The 20,233-nt window shown below is 39.6% G+C and overlaps 1 protein-coding gene across 1 annotated transcript in view; it reads right to left on the bottom strand.

Annotated features, from left to right (window-relative positions):
* fbxo16 (F-box protein 16) overlaps positions 1-20,233 on the bottom strand; it is a 52,732-nt gene that overhangs the window by 23,571 nt on the left and 8,928 nt on the right. Inside the window, exons 4-7 of the mRNA XM_073056691.1 lie at positions 14,328-14,534; positions 13,047-13,211; positions 5,834-6,033; positions 3,827-3,929 (exon numbers count right to left, since the gene is read on the bottom strand). Coding sequence (XP_072912792.1) covers positions 3,827-3,929; positions 5,834-6,033; positions 13,047-13,211; positions 14,328-14,534 — 675 coding nt within the window. The remainder of the gene's footprint in view (positions 1-3,826; positions 3,930-5,833; positions 6,034-13,046; positions 13,212-14,327; positions 14,535-20,233) is intronic.

The following is a 20,233-nucleotide window of genomic DNA, read 5'->3' as shown; positions in this document are numbered from 1 at the left end:
GTGTCTAAGATATGGCTTTTTAGAGGTATGGCTTTTCCTTTAAAAGTATACAAAAATTAGTGGGAAGTTAGAGGATTGGGAAGCTTCTAAAAACCAACAGGCAACTGAAAAAGTCATAAAGAAGGTAAAGATGGAATATGAAAGTAAGCTAGCCAGTCATATTAAAGAGAATACCAAAAGTTTCTTCTGATACATAAAGTTTAAAAGAGGCGAGAGTGCATATTGGACTGCTGGAAAATGCTGCTGGAGAGGTAGTAATGAAATAGCGGATGAACTGAGAAAGTATTTCACATCTGTCTTCACTGTGGAAGGTACTAGCAATATGGTGGAAGTTCCAGGTGTCAGAGGTCATGAAGTGTGTGAAGTTACCATAACTAGAAAGCAGGTTCTTGGGAAACTGAAAGGTCTAAAGGCAGATAAGTCACCTGGACCAAATAGTGTACACTCCAGGGTTCTGAAAGAGGTGGCTGAAGAAATCATGGAGGCATTAGTAATGATCTTTCAAAAACTACTAAGTTCTAGAATGGTTCTGGAAGACTGGAAAATTGCAAATGTCACTCCACTCTTCAAGAAGGGAGAGAGGCCGAAGAAAGGAAACTATAGGCTAGTTAGTTTGACCTCAGTGGTTTGGAAGTTGTTGGAGTCATTTTTTTTTTTAAGGATGAGGTCTCAGGATACTTGGAGGTGCATGATAAAATAGATCATAGCCAACATGGTTTCCTCAAGGGAATATCTTGCCAGACAAATTTGTTGGAATTCTTTGCAGTAGTAACAAGGAGGATAGACAAAGGAGAATCGGTCGATGTTGTGTACTTGGATTTTCAGAAGGCCATTGACAAGGTGCCACACATGAGACTGCTTAACAAGTTGCACGCTCACAGTATTACAGGAAAGATTCTTGCATGAATAAGGTAGTGGCTGATTGGCAGGAGGCAAAGAGTGGAAATAAAGGGAGCTTTTTCTGACTGACTGCCAGTAACCACTGATGTTCCACAGGGGTGTGTGTTGGGACCTATTCTTTTTACACTGTATGTCAATGATTTGGATGATGGAATTGATGGTTTTGTTGCAAAGTTTGCGGATGATATGAAGATAGCTGGAGGGGTAGTTAGTTTTGAGGAAGTAGAGAGGCTACAGGAGAATTTAGACAGATTAGGAGAATGGGCAAAAAAAATGTCAGATGGTATCCAGTGTCGAGAAGTGTATGGTCATGCACTTTGGTAGAAGAAATCAAAGAGTTCACTCTTTTCAAAATGGAGAGAAAACACAAATAAACTGAGTTGCAAAGGCACTTGGGAGTCCTTATGCAGTATTCACTTAAGGTTAATTTGTGGGTTGAGTCTGTGGAGAGGAAGGCAAATACTACATTAGCATTCATTTCAAGAGGACTAGTATATAAAAACAAGGATGTAATGTTTATAAAGCACTGGCGAGGCTTTACTTCGAGTATTATGAGCAGGTTTGGGACCCTTATCTTAGAAAGGATGTGCTGAAACTGGAGAGAGTTCAAAGGAGGTTCACAAAAATGATTCCAGGTTGAATGGCTTGTCATATGAAAAGCATCTGATGGCTCTGGAAATGAGAGGAGACCTAATTGGAAGCTATTGAATGGTGAAAGTCCTTGATAGAGTGGATGTGGAGAGGATGTTTCCTATGGTGGGAGAGTCTAAGACCAGGGGACACAGACTCAAAATAGAGGGGTATCCTTTTTGAACAGAGAAGAGGAGGAATTTCTTTAGCCCAAGGGTGGTGAATCTGTGGAATTATTTGCCACAAGCAGTTGTGGAGGCTGTATTTATGTATACTTAAGGCAGAGGTTGATAGATTCTTGATTGGTCAGAAAGGATATGAGAAGGCAGGAGATTGGGGCTGAGAGGAAATTGGATCAGCGATGATAAAATGGTAAAGTAGATTCAATGGGCCAAATGACTTAATTCTGCTCGTATGATCTTATGGTGTTATGAACACCTTATTTTTTATCCATTTGCTGGATATTAATGCAATACTGTGTTCACATTGCAAGTGAATCCATTCTTTCTCCACTTTCTAATTTTCTTATATTTTGTTGCTGTTTATCTTTGCTCCATGTTCCCTGGTGTTGTCCAGTATTTCAGTCACTTTTAAGGATTCAGGAATTAGGTGGACAGTTGGCATGGATGAATGAAGCAATGTCTGCAAGTGATGGTGGACAGCCCATCTGAGAAAGCCATTCCTACAAAAGCTGTAAGATATTGCATGGCTACAGAGGTTTGTCACGGGATATACCTGAGAATCCTGTTTAATTATCTACAGAAACCTTAGATTACCTCTTCAGGGCATGAGTTTGGGGTGGTTGGAAACAGAAAACACCATAGTGTATCTTCAGTTTTGGACTGTTTAGAGATCAGAAGAAATTATAAGTCAATAAGTCAACAGAACCATTTTCAGTGAAGACTGGTGCTAAATAAGCCTGTGCTGTGACATTGTCTCCATTATGTTTCTCAGACCTGACCACAATGTAGCATTCTAACTTCACTAAATTTCTCATTACAGTGACACTAACTTTCAGAACTAATGGAAAACTGTTAAAATTGCAGAACCAAGGTTATCCAAAACTGTACCAGGGTACTATAGTAAGGGTTAGTAAGTTGTGGGCCTGCTGTGTTGGCGCTGGAAACATGGAGACACTTGCAGGCTACCCCCAGCAAATCCTCAGATGATGTTGGTCATTAACAAAAACCAACTCATTTTACTGTTTGTTTCAATGTACATGTGGAGCTACAGTATGTACTTGACACTAGCACTTGAGCCCACTCAGAGGCCAAGCCCCAAGCTATTGTCAATGCGCAATGAAGCTTATGAGACTGCCTTACACTAAACATCTACAGGCCAATGTCCTCTGTCAACTTGCCTTCACTGCATTACACTGCCTCCTGACAATATTGGTTCACAGCAAGACATGGAAGACATGGGCCCTTCCCATATACTGGGAGTGATCTATCTGTAAAAATATACATTTTTAATTCATTTTATCACTGCCTTCAATGCACCATCATTGAATCTGAAAACACTTCAAAATAACCACTGTCTCTGCAAAATCTTCTAATTCAGAGGGAGGAACAATGAGCCTATGAACGCTGACCAATGTTCCCAGTACTGAAGCTCAAGCTACACCAGCTATGAGACAGGATTCATAATCAGAACTATGGATTTCTTGCACAAGATTCCTGAATACTCTATTCTGAAGAAAAGATTCATAAAAATGAACAAAGCTTCATTGAAGAAATGTATAATTCTTGCTGATTCCTGCTAATTCTCTCCTCTGGCTCATGGGAGAGAAGGAGAATTTGCAAAGAAATTAAGAACCGGTACACTGCTGCTTGAAATTCTGCTGTATGAAGTCTTGATAAAATCAGAGTAAAAATTTTAAAGGAGAGCAAGTTAAAATGATTCTTAAACACTAGGAGCTGAGGGAAAAATTAAACAACTTAAAGCAAAATCAATATTCTCATATCTGATCATTGTGAATCTGCAATCACAAAGGGAAAAGAGTAATCAATTGGATTGTCAAGGCAGAAGCAGAAATAATATGGTACACACATAAGATGCTGGAGGAACTCAGCAGGTCAGGCAGCCTCTATGTTTCAGTCCGAGACACTTCACCAGGACCCTTCATTGAAACGTTAACCTTTTATTCCCTTCAATAAATGCTGCCTGATTTGCTGTGTACCTCCAAGAACCTTGGAATCCAACAGTATCCATAGAGGGGAATAAACAGTCAACGTTTCAGGCCTGTCTTTGGGACAAAAGTAATCAGGACAAAGAAAGTAAGTATTGGTGGGCATACCAGTGATTTTACTTTCCGCATCTTATAGATTGTTGATGGATGTTTCTTTCTGTCATGACTTTGTCGAACAAGATCAGGAGAGATGCGGCTTCCTTTCTTCTTCCTGGAAAAATAGATCAACCAAAAATAATATTATTAATTCAAAGCACAGCATGCAGAATGAATAAAATTTTGCAGGGCATCAGATGCCTTAAACAAGAGCTCATATTATCTGCAGGAAAATGCATGGGAGATTATACAATGCAAATATATCCTTGTGATAGATTACAGAAATGACCACAATTCCAATAAATAATGCTATTAATTAACTTGCTGTACATGCAGAACATTCAAAGGAAGAGCTTATTTTGTCCAATTAAAAATCTATTCAGGCTTTTGATAGTAATCTTCATAAACATAAGAATAAAATGTGATAAGCATTTTCCATAACCTATCCACCAAAAATAATGCCATTCTCCTTCAGAAATAGATCTCCAAACTGAACTTAGCTTCTAACCCTCCCCTGAAGAGAAACTACTAATATTAGTGGACTCAGGTTATTTACTGATGTCCAGAGATACAGGCCCAAGATCAGGGGCAGACAAGTCAGAAATTACAACTAATATGCATCTGTAAGCTCGCAGCTGGAGGGCTTCCAAAAGCAGGCCCCGCGGGTGATAAAGGCCCTGTATTTCCCTCAACTTTTCTATCTGACCCATGCAGACCTTCTGATGAGAATGGTAATTCATTCAAGTCCCTGATTTCCTTTCCTGACCTTCCTGTGGACCAAGAAGAACATTGCTGGTATGGATGAGAATACTCTATTTGCATGCCCCTCACTCTGCACTGGATTAAACTGTGGGCATCTCAAGACAGTAGAAGTATATCTACCACTTCATCAGCAAGTATCTCTACCACTTTAAGACTGGTAAGTGAACACATCTCCTGGTCCACCGGACAATGACTGTTGGCCTCTGTAATTCAGCAAGAGCTCTGAAGTGTTGCCAGCCTGGGCATCTGCTGATAAGAACATAACTAGGAGCAGAAGCAGGCCATTTGGCCTGTCAAGCCTACTCAATAAGACCATGACTGATCTGACTGTGGACTCAGCTCCACTACCTGCCTTTTCTCCATAATCCTCAATTCTCCTGCTATGCACAAATCTATCTAATTGTGTTTCAAATATACAGTATTTAATGGGTAGCCTGCACTGCTTCCATAGGGAATTCTACAGATTCACTATCACTGGGAAAAGCAACTTCTCCTCATCTCTGTCCCAAATATATTCTCCTATATCTTGAGGTGGTGTTCTCTTGTTCTAATCTTACCTACCAGTGGAAAAAACTTCCCTGTCTCTATCTTATCTATTCTTTTCATAATTTTATGTCTCTATAAGATCACCTCTCATTCTTCTGAATTCCAATGAGTATAATCCCAGGTGACTCAGTTTCTCCTCAGAGAATTATGCCCTCATCTGTGAAATCAACACAGTGAACATCTGCTGCTTCACCTCCAAGTAATCTTTCCTCAAGTAAAGAGACCAGAACTGCACAGAGTACTCCATGTGCAGCTTCACCAGTACCTTAAGCAGATACAACATAACCTTCCTGCTCTTAATTTCAATCTCTCTAGCAATGAAGCTCAACATTTAATTTGCCTTTTCCATAACCTATTACACCTGCAAACCAATCTTTTGCAATTCATGCACAGACACTCTCAAATCTTCCTGCACAACAAACAGTATGCTGGAATCTTTCACCACATAAATAATAATCTGATCTTCTATTTTTCCTTCCCAAGTGGATGACCTCACATTTATCAATGTTGTAGTTTATCTGCCAGACCCTTGCTCACTCAGTTAACCTATCTATATCACTCTGCAGACTCCCCAAATCCTCTGCACAATTTGCTTTTCCACTCAATTTAGTGTCATCAGCAAACATACTGTAGATATGCTATACTTGGTTCTCTCTTCCAAATTATTAACGCATATCATTCTTGGTCTTTAGCAAGTTTCCTTATACTTACCCAGCTAGCTCAATAGTATCACTGTTGTCCAGGTAGTTGAAACGTATGGTATCTGTTGGGTGTCGGTCTGAACCACGCCAGGGTGGGAGTTCAAGCCGAGCTTTCCCAGGTGGGGAGCGAACTGTGGGCTGTTTCTGCTCTGCTGTATCCTTTGATAATGAGTGAACATCCGCCACAATAAATTCTTCTTTAGGTGGTGTCTGGGAACAAGAAGAACCCTGGATTAAGAAGGGCTGTAGAATCCGCCCAAAAGTTTCAAAAGGGATTGAAATAGAAAATACTTATAGGTAATTTACTTCTCACAATTACTGTAATGCACAAAGGTATTACTGTGTTCCATCCATTTTTCAAGAATGAGGTTTAAAGTATATTATGATGGAATTATAGAAAAACAAATTAATACATTAAGCCTTGTGTAACTGTGCTGGCTCTTTAAAAGGGCCGTCCAGTTAGAACCCCATCTCTATCTGTTTCTTCATGCACAACAATTAAAAGTGACTACCTTTGAAATCTAACATGCAGCATCATAACTAATTCATAACAAATCAACAGATGTAAGCAACTAGAAGCCAGGAGTAAATCTGACCAGACAAATTCTGGTTGATTAGAATTATATTCAATAAAGTTTGCTTCTGAGCTTATCCTTATGCAATCATCCTCAGGCATAACGATAAGCTCATAATCAATTTTAAGTTGTAATTAATATTCAGTACAATCTGGAGAATGCAACATCGTTTGCTAATTGGTTCACAGACTTAAATGGAAAACAGCAGCCTTAAGATATTTTCCCATTTTAAACGTTCCAGTGCCCAGACTGATAAACAATTTTTAAAAAAACTTTACTGATTTACAGACCTGCAATGAGGGTGAACAGCTTGAAGTGGATAGACTACAGCCTCAGAAAACCACAAAATACACTCAGCGGTCACTATATTTTTTCAGTAGATACTGAATAAAATGGCCACTGAGTGCTTATCTATATTCTTTTCCTATTTTTAGAAACAGTGCATGTTACCCATTTCAATACCGATAATAGACACATAGAAAACCTACAGCACAATACAGGCCCTTTGGCCCAAAAAGCTGTGCCAAACATGTACTTACTTTATAAATTACCTAAGGTTACCCATTACCCCCTATTTTTCTAAGCTCTATGTACCTATCCAGGAGTCTCTTAAAAGACCCTATCGTATCCGCCTCCACTACCATCACTGGCAGCCTATTCCACGCACACTGTGGAATACCACTCGCTGTGTAAAAAAAACTTACCCCTGACATCTCCTCTGTACCTACTTCCAAGCAGCTTAAAATTGTGCCCTCTTGTGCTAGCCATTTCAAAGCCTCTGACTATCCATACGATCAATGCCTCTCATCATCTTATACACCTCTATCAGGTCACCTCTCATCCTCCGTCACTCTGAGGAAAAAAGGCCAAGTTCACTCAACCTATTCTCATAAGGCATGCTCCCCAATCCAGGCAACATCCTTGTAAATCTCTCCTGCACCCTTTCTATAGTTTCCGCATCCTTCCTGTGGTGAGGTGACCAGAACTGAGCACAATTCTCCAAGCGGGGTCTGACCAGGGTTCTATATAGCAGTAACATTACCTCTTGGCTCTTAAACTCAATCCCACGGTTGATGAAGGCCAATGCACTGTAGGCCTTCTTAACCACAGAGTCAACCTGCACAGCTGCTTTGAATGTCCTATGGACCCCAAGATCCCTCTGATCCTCACACTACCAAGAGTCTTACCATTGGCTATATTCTGCCATAATACTTGACCTACCAAAATGAACCACCTCACACTTATCTGAGTTGAACTCCATCTGCCACTTCTCAGCCCAGTTTTTGCATCCTATCAATGCCCCACTGTAACCTCTGACAGCCCTCTGCACTATCCACAACACCCCCAATCTTTGTGTCATCAGCAAATTTACTAACCCATCCCTCCACCTCCTCATCCAGGTCATTTATAAAAATCACAAAGGGGTGGGGGAGTGGGGAATTGTTGCTCACTGCCACTTATGTACGGGGAGGGGGTGCTGGGGGGGACTTTGGGGTTCTCACGTTTAACTGTCATTCATTCTTTGGGGAACTTCTCTGTTATCATGGATGTTTGCAAAGAAAAAGCATTTCTCTGACATTAAATTTGACCTTTGAACCTTTGAACAGATCCCTGAGGCACACCACTGGTCACCGACCTCCATGCAGAATATGACCTCTCTACAATAACTCTTTGCCTTCTGTGGGCATGCCAATTCTGGATCCACAAAGCAAGGTCCCCTTGGATCCCATGCCTCCTTACTTTCTCAATAAGCCTTGCATGGAGTACCTTATCAAATGCCTTGCTGAAATCCATATACACATCTCCTGCTTTACCTTCATCAACATGTTTACGCACATCCACAAAAAATTCAATCAGGCTCATAAGGCACGACCTACCATTGACAAAGCCATGCTGAGTATTCCTAATCATATTATGCCTCTCCAAAGGTTCAGAAATCCCACCTCTCAAGACCTTTTGCATTAACTTACCAACCACTGAAGTAAGACTCACTGGTCTAGAATTTCCTGGGTTATCTCTACTCCCTTTCTTGAATAAGGGAACAACATCTGTAACCCTCCAATCCCCTGGAACCTCTCCTGTCCCCATTGATAATACAAAGAGCATTGCCAGAGGCTCAGCAATCTCCTCCCTCGCCTCCCACAGTAGCCTGGGGAACATCTCATCTGGTCCCGGAGACTTATCCAACTTGATGCTTTCCAAAAGCTCTAGCACATCTTCTTTCTCAATGTCTATATGCTCAAGCTTTTCAATCTGCTGTAAATCATGTCTACAATTGCCAAGATCCTTTTCTGTAGTGAATACTGAAGCCAAATATTCATTAAGCTTAAAACATTTATGAAACTGGAACCATATTTGTAATGACTGCTTAATCACAGGATATAAATTTAAGTTAGTAATTTTGGCTAGTTGTACAGGCAGAGATGCTCCTAATAATGAGGTTAAGTGAAACTGTTTCACAGCATTCAATTCCAAATCATTCCACGGAGGTTGTTCATCTCTATCAGTCCAATATAACCAAAAACACATATAACGTATATTAACAGCCCAATAATACATTCTTAAATTAGGCAAAGCAAGACCTCCATCTTTTTTAAATTTTTGTAAATGATATTTAGCAATTCTTGGTCTTTTATTATTCCAAACAAAAGATGAAATAATGGAGTCAACCTGATCGAAGAACTTCTTAGTTAAAAAAAAAGGGATATTTTGAAATACATATAAAAATTTTGGTAAAATCATCATTTTAACTGCATGAATTCGGCCAACTAACGAAAGTGTAAGTTTTTAGTTTAATTTATCAAAATTATTTATTTAAACCTTCATTAAGAGATCCTACTTTTCTTCTTTGGAGGAATAAAGGGGTTTATTCCTTCATGGATTTGTTTCAAGATGGCTGACTGATGTCTTTTGAGAAATTAGTAACTAAATACTCTCTCTCATATTCAGATTTACTGCAATATCTTCAGGTCAGACACTTCTTACAAAAATACTTAAGTAATTTTCCATATATACAAGATTCTGACCTGTTAAATATTATTTTTAAAATGAATCCTTTAGTGGTTTTATTGGGAAAATTTATAATTTATTGTTACAACAGCACAATTATCCTTCACTTAAGATTAAGCAAGATTGGGAGAGAGAGCTTAACGTGACCCTGATAACAGAAGATTGGTTGCGGATTTTGAAGTTGGTCAATTCTTCTTCGATTTGTGCCAATCACTCTTTAATCCAATTTAAAATTGTACATCGTTACTATTTTACAAAGGAAAGACCTTCTAAAATGTTTCCTAATGTTGATAGTCAGTGTGATAGATGTAAAACTGAGACAGCCACATTAACACATATGTTTTGGTCGTGTTCTGTACTGAAACATTTTTGGAAGTCTATTTTCTCTACAATTTCTAAAGTTTTAAAAATTAATTTACAACCTAATAAATTGACAGTTTTATTTGGTATAATTCCTCAATATATTCATGGTATTTCTCCATCAGACCAACATGTAATTGCATTTGTTACATTATTAGCCAGAAGGGCTATTTTGTTGAAATGGAAAGATGCTTCTGCTCCTACCTTGATACAATGGTTTTCTCAGGTGATGCTATGTCTTAGTTTGGAGAAAATCAGAAGTCGAACTTTTGATCCTCGATTCGATTTTGAGAAAAGGTGGAGTTCATTTGCCCGCTACTATCATCTGATTCGAGTTAATTAATATGGTTTCCTTCCAATTTTTTTAAAGTGGATTTGAGTTGGCAGATTGATGCTTTTTATTTTGGAAGCTTGTATGATGTATAGCTCTGGGGTTATGCTCCCAATGGGTTTTTTTTCAGTCAGTAGGGTTTTTTTTTTAGTTAGTAGGGGTTCTTTTTTTTCTTTCTTTTTCTTTCAAAAAAAATATTCTTAACACTTTATTTTTTCTTATAATTTGCCTTTGACAAGGTTCTGCACGGCATGTTAGTTAGGAAGATTCAATCGTTAGGTATTAATATTGAAGTAGTAAAATGGATTCAACAGTGGCTAGATGGGAGATGCCAGAGAGTAGTGGTGGATAACTCTTTGTCAGGTTGGAGGCCGGTGACTAGTGGTGCACCTCAGGGAACTGTATTGGGTCCAATGTTGTTTGTCATATACATTAATGATCTGGATTATGGGGTGGTAAATTGGATTAGTAAGTATGCAGATGATACTAAGGTAGATGGTGTTGTGGATAATGAAGTAGGTTTTCAAAGCTTGCAGAGAGATTTAGGCCAATTAGAAGAGTGGGCTGAACGATGGCAGATTGAGTTTAATGCTGATAAATGTGAGGTGCTACATTTTGGTAGGAATAATCCAAATAGGACATACATCGTAAATGGTAGGGCGTTGAAGAATGCCGTAGAACAGAGTGATCTAGGAATAATGATGCATAGTTCCCTGAAGGTGGAATCTCATGTTGATAGGGTGCTGAAGAAAGCTTTTGGTATGCTGGCCTTTATAAATCAGAGCATTGAATATAGGAGTTGGGATGTAATGTTAAAATTGTACAAGGCATTGATAAGGCCGAATTTGGAGTATTGTGTACAGTTCTGGTCACCGAATTATAGGAAAGATATCAACAAAATAGAGAGAGTACAGAGAAGATTTACCAGAATGTTACCTGGGTTTCAGCACCTGAGTTACAGAGAAAGGCTGAACAAGTTAGGTCTTTATTCTTTGGAGCGTAGAAGGTTGAGGGGAGACTTGATAGAGGTATTTAAAATTATGAGGGGGATAGATCGAGTTGACGTGGATAGTCTTTTTCCATTGAGAGTAGGGGAGATTCAAACAAGAGGACATGATTTGAGAGTTAGGGGGAAAAAGTTTAAAGGTAGCATGAGGGGGAATTTCTTTACTCAGAGAGTGGCAGCTGTGTGGAATGAGCTTCCAGTACAAGTGGTAGAGGCAAGTTCGGTATTGTCATTGAAAGTAAAATTGGATAGGTATATGGACAGGAAAGGAATGGCGGGTTATGGGCTGAGTGCGGGCCACTGGGACTAGGTAAGTGTAAGCGTCGGCACGCACTAGAAGGGCCGAGATGGCCTGTTTCCGTGCTGTAATTGTTATACGGTTATATGGTTTTTACTGATATATTGCTTAGCTTTATTAATCAGTTATTTGCTAATTTAATTCTTTATTGTATATAATGACATTGACTAATGTATCTTTTTTTGTTAATCTTCAATAATAATTAATAAAAAAGATTTTAAAATGAAAATATTCATTAAGTACCTCTGCTATCTCCTCAGGTTCCATACACACTTTTCCACTGTCATACTTGATTAGTCCTATTCTCTCATATTTTATCCTCTTGCTCTTCACATACTTGTAAGGTTGGCGTCATTCAATGTTTGTAGTGAGATGCTGAAGATGTTCTATAGGTCAGTTGTGGAGAGCGCCCTCTTCTTTGTGGTGGCGTGTTGGGGAGGAAGCATTAAGAAGAGGGACGCCTCACGTCTTAATAAGCTGGTAAGGAGAGCGGGCTCTGTCGTGGGCAAAGTACTGGAGAGTATAACATCGGTAGCAGAGCGAAGGGCGCTGAGTAGGCTACGGTCAATTATGGAAAACCCTGAACATCCTCTACATAGCACCATCCAGAGACAGAGAAGCAGTTTCAGCGACAGGTTGCTATCGATGCAATGCTCCTCAGACAGGATGAAGAGATCAATACTCCCCAATGCCATTCGGCTTTACAATTCAACCGCCAGGAGTAAGATATGTTAAAGTGCCGGGGTACTCAATGTATTTAAGTAAACTACTTAAGAACTTTTTAAAAGCTATTATTAATGCTTTTTGAGAGGGTGATTTTAGATGCATATCATATTTTTACTGAGTTAAGTATTGTATGTAATTAGTTTGCTACAATAAGTGTATGGGACATTGGAAAAAATGTTGAATTTCCCCATGGGGATGAATAAAGTATCTATCTATCTATCTATCTAAAATACCTTGAAGTTTTCCTTTCTCATGGCCCCTTCTGGCTCTCCTAATTTCATTCTTAAGCTCCTTCCTGCTAGCCTTATAATCTTCTAGATCTCTATCATTACCTAGTTTTTTGCACCTTTCGTAAGCTTTTCTTTTCTTCTTGACTAGATTTTCAACAGGCTTTGTACACTATGGTTCCTGTACCCTACCGTCTTTTCCCTGTTCATTGGAATGTACCTATATTTGCGTGTTGCAAATATCCCCTGAACATTTGCCATATTTCTGCCTTACATTTCCCTGAAAACAACTGTTCCCAATTTATACTTCCAAGTTCCTGCCTGATAGCTTCATATTTCCCCTTACTCCAATTAAACATTTTCCTAACTTGTCTGTTCCTATGCCTTTCCAATGATATGGTAAAGGAGATAGAATTGTGATCACTATCTCCAGAATGCTCTCCCACTGAGAGACTGGACACCTGACCAGGTTCATTTCCCAATACCAGATCAAGTACAGCCGCTCCTCTTGTAGGCTTATCTACATATTGTGTCAAGAAATCTTCCTGAACACACCTAACAAACTCCACCCCATCCAAACCCCTTGCTCTAGGGAGATGCCAATCAATACTCAAATAATCTAAGAATAGTGACAGGTAACAAATTAATGAATGTGGCAAATCACTGAAGTACATTGGGATATGTCACTAACCTTTGGCTTGGTAACATTCAGCTCCTTCACCATCTCAATGTAATGTCTTTTCCAGATTCTTTGTTCATAGGGAGTAGGTGAGAAGCTGATGTACCAACCTAGTCTCAGGCATTTGGGCATCCAGAGCTGATCCAACTCAGCAAGATTTTTCCAATGCCAATTCACCTATGAGATAGCAGAAAGGGCACAGCTACAATCAAAGATATAAAAATTTGCTTTATTTGTCAATGTACATCAAAATGCCAAAACGTACAGTGAAATGCGTCATTTGCATCAACAACCAACAAAAGTCCAAGGATGTAAGTACATGGCCAAAGGGCCTGTACTGTGCTGTAGGTTTTCTAGTTTATATGTGCTGGGGGCAGCCACAAGTCATGCCATGCTTCCGATGGCAACATAGCATGCTTTATATGATCAATGTGAACATAATATGCTCAGTGAGATCACTGGAACTATAAAACTAACTAAAGTGTGTGATGTACTAAATAAGTACTTTGGATTGGTATTTACCAAGGACAAGGAAATTGCTTGCATATGCTACTATTTTAGGGCATGTTGATATGAAGGAGGGGGAGTTGGGACTCAAAGAACATGTATGTGGATAAGTTCCCAGGACCTGATGGGATCTATCCCAGGATATTAAGAGAAGAAAGACAGAAGAATGCTGGAGCCTTATAGAGATCTTTGCACTCTTGTTAAACAGAGATGAACAGGAGAATAGATAATATTGTTCCTCTGTTTAAGAAAGGCAACAGTGACAAACCAGAGAATAATAGCCAGTGAGCTTTACATCAGTGGTAGGGAAATTACTGTATTGGAGAAGATTCTTAGAGACAGGATTAACTCTCATCTAGAAAACCATAGATTTGTTTGTTCCAGTACTACTTCAAAAATACCAAAGTAATGTAAATTTATTATCAAAATATGTCATCATATATAATCGTGAGATTCATTTTCTTTCAGGAATTTACAGTTATTACAAAGAAACATATTAGTATCAGTGAAAGACCATACACAACAAGACAAACGATCAATGTGCAAAAAATAACAAACTGCAAATATAAAAGAAAAATAAACAAATAATCAATAAATATAGAGGAAGTGAGAAGAAGAGTTCTTGAAAATGAGTCCATAGGCAGTTCAGTGTTAGGGTGAGTGAAGTTATCCATTATACTATATACTATACATTCTCAAGGATAATTAGAGATGTGCAATAAATACTGGCCTTGTAAGCAACATCCAAATCTTGAAAATGGAGATTGAATTCTGCATAAATGTTACCTGTGCACACCGGCAAAGGCTCCTTGGATCCAAGAAGGAGAAGATGTACAAAGACAGCACTCTGGGAAGAAAACAGGTGAAGTCCAATGCTTCCATTGGAACTCTACTGCGCAAATATCGTTCACAAAACTTCAACTGAGAGACAGAGCATCTTTCAAACAGGTCAAGAAGAACCTTGCGACGCTGCGTATCGGTCCACTTATCAAACTGAATGAAGATGTGAGGGAATACAAAAAAAATCTCAACATCAAACAATAATATTAGATGGCATACAAACGGTTGTGACTGATGATACAATAAAGCCAATAAGCTACACACAAAATGCTTGCGTAACTTAGCAAGTCAGGCAGCATCTATGGAGGGGAATAAACTGTTGATTTTTTGGACTGAGACCCTTCATTAAGGCTAGGATTAAACCAACAAGCTGTCACTTTTCACCTCTGTTTTTGTTACTTCTCTTCCTGTTTTTGTTCTAAACCTCTCTCTTTCCTGTACATCAATATCTCAGAGGATCTAATCTGGACCCATCATTTTGATGCAATCATGATGAAGGAATGCCGATGGCTATACTTCATTAAGAGTTTTTGAGATTTGGTATGCCACCAAAGACTCAAGCAAATTTCCAAATGTACTGTGGACAACATTCTGACTAGTTGCATCACCATCTGGTATGTAAGCACTAATGTACAGGATCATAAGTGGTTTCAGAAAGTTGTAGTCTTAGCCAGCTTCATCGTGAGCACCATTGAGGAAATTTTAAGAACCACCATCAGGAAGGAGGTATATGAGCCTGAAGAACCACACTCAATGCTTTAGAAACAGCTTCTTCCTCTCCACCATCAGATTTCTGATTGGTCCATTAACCCAGGAACACTACCTCAGTATTCCTCTTTTGCACTTTTTTTTTGGTTGCGGCTTGTGGTATTAGTTATGCCTGCACTGTACTGCTGCCACAAACAATTTCATGATTAATGTTAGCAATAATAAACCTAATTCTGATTTTTGTTCTCTCATTTTCTCATTCCTCCCTCACCTTCTCTTCATTTAAAATCTTGATTTCTGCTTCCTTCCATCCCCTTTATCCACTACCTTACCCTCTTTTCCCTCTCCCTCCCCTCCAGGCTTTAACTTTCCCCTCAAACCCACCATTTACTTCTTCTCACTGCCTATCACCTCCCCTGGGTCCCCTCCTCCTTCCCATTCTCCTATGGTCACTCTCCTTTCCTATCAGATTCTTTCCTCTTTTGCCCTTTACCTTTCCCACTCACCTGGCTTCTCCAGTCTGTCCTGACGGAGCACTGCCATAGGAAAGGCAGTTGAGCTCAGGGCATGGATCAACACCTGGAATTATGATATCATAGTCATTAGTGAGACTTGAATGCAGGAGGGGAGGGACTGGCAGCTCAATATTCTGGGGTTCTACTGTTTTAGACATGACAGAGCGGGATAGATTAAAGGAGGAGGGGTGGTGTTACTTGTCAAGGGAAATATCATGGCAGTGCTCCATCAGGACAGACTGGACAACTCATCTACTGAGGCATCATGGGTGGAACTGAGAAATAAAAAAGGTATGATCATATTAATGGAGCTATATTACAGTCCTAGGAATTTAGAGGAACAAATCTGTAAAGAGATCGCAGACTGTTGCAAGAAATATAAGGTTGTTATGGTAGGTGATTTTAACTTTCCACATATTGATTGGGAATCCCGTACTGTAAAAGGACTAGATGGGATAGAGTTTGTCAAATGTGTTCAGGGAAATTTCCTTCATCAATATGTAGAAGTCCCAGCTGGAGAGCATGTGATACTGGATCTGCTATTAGAGAATGAGACAGGGAAGGTGACAAAAATTTGTGTATGGGAACACTTTGCATCTAGTGAGTTCAATGTCAGTAGTTTCAAAGTATATATGCAAAAAGAAAGGTCTGGTCCATGGGTTGAGATTCTAATTTGGAGAATGGCTAATTTAGAAATAATCTGGCAAATACGGATTGGGACAGGCTGTTTTCTGGCAAGGTGTACTTCATAAGTGGGAGGCCTTCAAAAGTGAAACTTTAAGAGTACAAAGCTTGATCAGCAAATCTGTGGATGAAACCAAGATGGGGGGTGTAGAAGAGAGCAAGGAAGGCTATTAGGGCTTGCAGACGGATCTGCATCAGTTTAAAAAATGGGCTGAAAAATGGCACACGGAATTTAATGCAGACAAGTGCGAGGTTTTGCACTTTGGTAGGATCAACCAGGGTAGGTCTTACACAATGGACAGTAGGGCACTACTGAGTGTGGTAGAACAAAGGGATCTAGCAATTTAGGTTCATAATTCACTGAAAGTGGCATCAGATACAGATAGGGTCTAAAGAAAGCTTTTGGCACATTGGCCTTCATAAATTAATGTATTGAGTACAAAAAATGAGATGTTACTTTGAAGTTGAATTAAGACATCGGTGAGGCCTAATTTGGAGCATTGTGTGTAGTTTTGGTTAACTCCTACAGGAAAGATGTAAACAAAGTTGAAAAAGTACAGAGTAAATTTACAAGGATGTTGTCGGGTCTGGAGGACCTGCATTATAAGGAAAGATTGAATAGTTGAATACTGTATTCCTTAGAATGTGGAAGATTGAGAGGAGATTTGATTGAGGTATACAAAATTATGAGGGGTATAGATAGGGTAAATGCAAGCAAGCTTTCTCCACTGGGGTTGGGACCACATACAAAGGTCATGGGTTAAGGGTGAAAGGTGAAACATTCACGGGGAACATGAGGAGGAAACTTCTTCACTCATAGGGTCGTGCAAGTGTGCTGCCTGCACAAGTGGTGCATGCAAGCTCGATTTCAACACTTAAGAGAAGTTTAGATAGGTTCATGAATGGAAAGGGTATGGAGGGCTTTGGTCCCATGCAGGTCGATGGGAGTAGGCAGTTGAAATGGTTTTGGAATGGGGTAGAGGGGCCAAAAGGCCTGTTTCTATGCTGTACTTCTCTACGACTCTAAATATACTCAATGAGGTGGCCTCCACAGGCATCCATAGCAATGAATTCTACAGATTCACCATTCCCAGCCTAAAGAAATTCCTTCTAATCATTTTTCTGCACCTTTTGAATTGCCCCCAGAAACTCCAGCCACTGCTGTTCTGCCATGCTAGTGTCCCTTTCTACTTTGGCCAGCTTCTCTTTTATGCCTCTGTAATTCCCTTCACTCCACTGTAATAGTTTTACATCTGACTTTATCTTCTCCCTCTCAAACTACAGAGTGAATTCTATCATTTTACAATCACTGTCCCAAGGGTTCCTTTACCTTAAGCTCCCTAATCAAATCTAGTTCATTACACAACATCCAATCCAGAATTACCTTTTGTGGGCTCAATCACAAGCTGGTCTAAAAAGGTATCTCATAGGCATTCTACAAATTCTTTCTCTTGAGATGCAGCACCAAATTGATTTTCCCAATCTACCTGCATATTGAAATACCCCATGACTATTGTGACATTGTCCTAATTACATACCATTTCTATTTCCTGTTGAAATTTATATCTCATATTCTGGCAACTGTATGCAACTCCCATCAGAGTCTTTTTACCCTTGCCATTTTTTCCCCACATCTTTCAATGCTGCTCTTGGATGTTAAGCTGCAAATTATGATCCTCTTTCAGCCATGTCTCAGTGATGCCCACAATGTCATACCTGCAGTCACCATATCTCTAATTGCGCTACAAGATTATCTTCTTTATTTATTCCCTGGACTTGGTGCATTCAAATATAACATCTTCAGTCTTGTATTCATTACCCTTTTCGATTTTGCCCCATGCTAAACCACCATCTTTTGCAGCCGCTCTGAGACTTCCTGTAACCTGGCACCTGGAGGCAACACACCATCCTGGCTTCTCTTTCGTGGCCACAGAATCTACTATCAGCTCCCGTACCTATCAAGTTTCCTATAACTACCACTCTTCCCAGCACCAGAGCTAGTCATAGTGCCAATGCCCTGGCTGCCGTTGTTGTGCCCTGATTGGTCATCCATCCTCTACCCCTCCTCCCACCCAGCAGTATCCAAAAAGGTATACTTGTTGCTGAGGGGAATGACTACATGGGAACCCTGAAATGACTGCTTACTCCTCTTACTTCACCTTATGGTCACCTATCTACTATTTGAACCCTCACTGTGGGTGTGACCACTTTAGTAAAAGGATGATTTATGAAGTTTTCAGCTTTCGGATGGTCCTGAGTGCATCTAGATCCAGCTCCAGTTCCTTGACCTTGTCAGGAGCTGAAATTGGGTGCACTTCCTGCAGATGTAATCATCAGGGAGGCCATTAGGTTCCCTGAAATCCCACATCTCACAGGAGAAGCATTCAATTGCTTTAACTACCATCCTGACTACAATTGTTATGTCCATGAATTCTCAGACTTAAGTTCTAGCCTGTGCCTAGCCTAAACCTGTTGAGCTAAAGCCTGACCACTCTAACACTGCATTCACACAATGGCTGCTCTGCTCAAAGCCTGCTTCTTTTATTGACCTTTGCTAATTAACCCTAGTCACAATTAGCCCAAGTAATCTCTGCAGACAAGTCCTGACTTTATAAAACTGGTGCGTAAAGTCCACAAGAAACTGTCTCCATCTTATTCCACATAAGGGATCAAACATCACTTCACATCACACAAACTTGGGATTAAAAAAAAAAACGAGGGAAAGACATAATTAGGTAGAACATTCTGAGGAATGTATTATACAACATTCTTATGCAAGAATGCCTGATGTGAAACTAAACCTCTTGTGTTTTGCATTGATCGAGATAAAAGGAATTTGTTGCGAATGGTTCCAGTCCACATCCATGCAAATAACTTTCCATTGCTGTACCATACACTTGGAAAAGAGGTACTGTATCAGGATCTGCCACCCAGGCTGAACTATTAGTTACAATCAACTGATTTCCTCTAATGATAGGAAGTCTTACGTATCTGTCAAATTCTGTTCTACATGCAGCTATTACAGAGCAAATTTTAAAAAACATGCTTGTTTCTCAATCAATATGGAGTTAAGAAACTTCAGAATATAACACAAATATAGGAGGGAGGATTTATTAACAGGCGTGTTTTTGTTTAGAAAAATTGATATTGGATCTTATGAAAAGTCAGGGCTGACAATGTTTTCCCTTTAGGAAAAGGCTGATCACTATCAATCATCTTTCTATTAGAACTCTCTTTACAACTTCATCTTCACTACTGCCTTAACTCTAACCCTTCTTTTCTGAGGTAAAGATAAAAAGATTATTAAATCACATCCACCTCACTCCACTGGTTTATGTTCAAATTCTTTTTCTAATTTTGCAAGGAACATAATAACACAGGAACAGGCCTTTCAGCCCACAATGTTGTGCCAAACCAATTAAATTATTAATCAAATGGTCAACTAAACTAATTCCCTCTTCCTGCACAATGTCCATATCCTTCCACTTTCCTCACATTCATGTACCTATTTAATTTTTTTTAAAGTCCCAAATGTTTCTGACTCTATCGCCACCCCAGGCATCCATCATTCTTTGTGTAACAAAACTTGCCCCTCACATCGCTTTTGAAATTATCTCCTCTCACCTTAAGTGCATCCCCTCTGTTATTAGACATTTCAACCCTGGGAGAAAGATACTATCTGTCAACTCTATGTATGCCTCTCATAACCTTATAAACCTCTGTTCAGCCTATGCCACTCCAGAGAAAGCACCCTGATTTATCCAACCTCTCGTTATAGCACATACCCTCTAATCCAAGCAGCATCCTGGTAAAACTCTTCTGCTCCCCCTCCAAAGCCTGACATCCTTCCCATAATGGGGCAAACAGAGGACCAGATACAACCTACCTGGAGTTTTATAAAGCTACAACATAACTTCCTGACTTTTGAACTCAATGCCTCAACTA

Source organism: Hemitrygon akajei, chromosome 9, assembly GCF_048418815.1.
Source record: "Hemitrygon akajei chromosome 9, sHemAka1.3, whole genome shotgun sequence".
In the NCBI taxonomy this organism is placed as follows: Eukaryota; Metazoa; Chordata; class Chondrichthyes; order Myliobatiformes; family Dasyatidae; genus Hemitrygon; species Hemitrygon akajei.
This window is presented reverse-complemented; position numbering and strand designations above follow the sequence as displayed.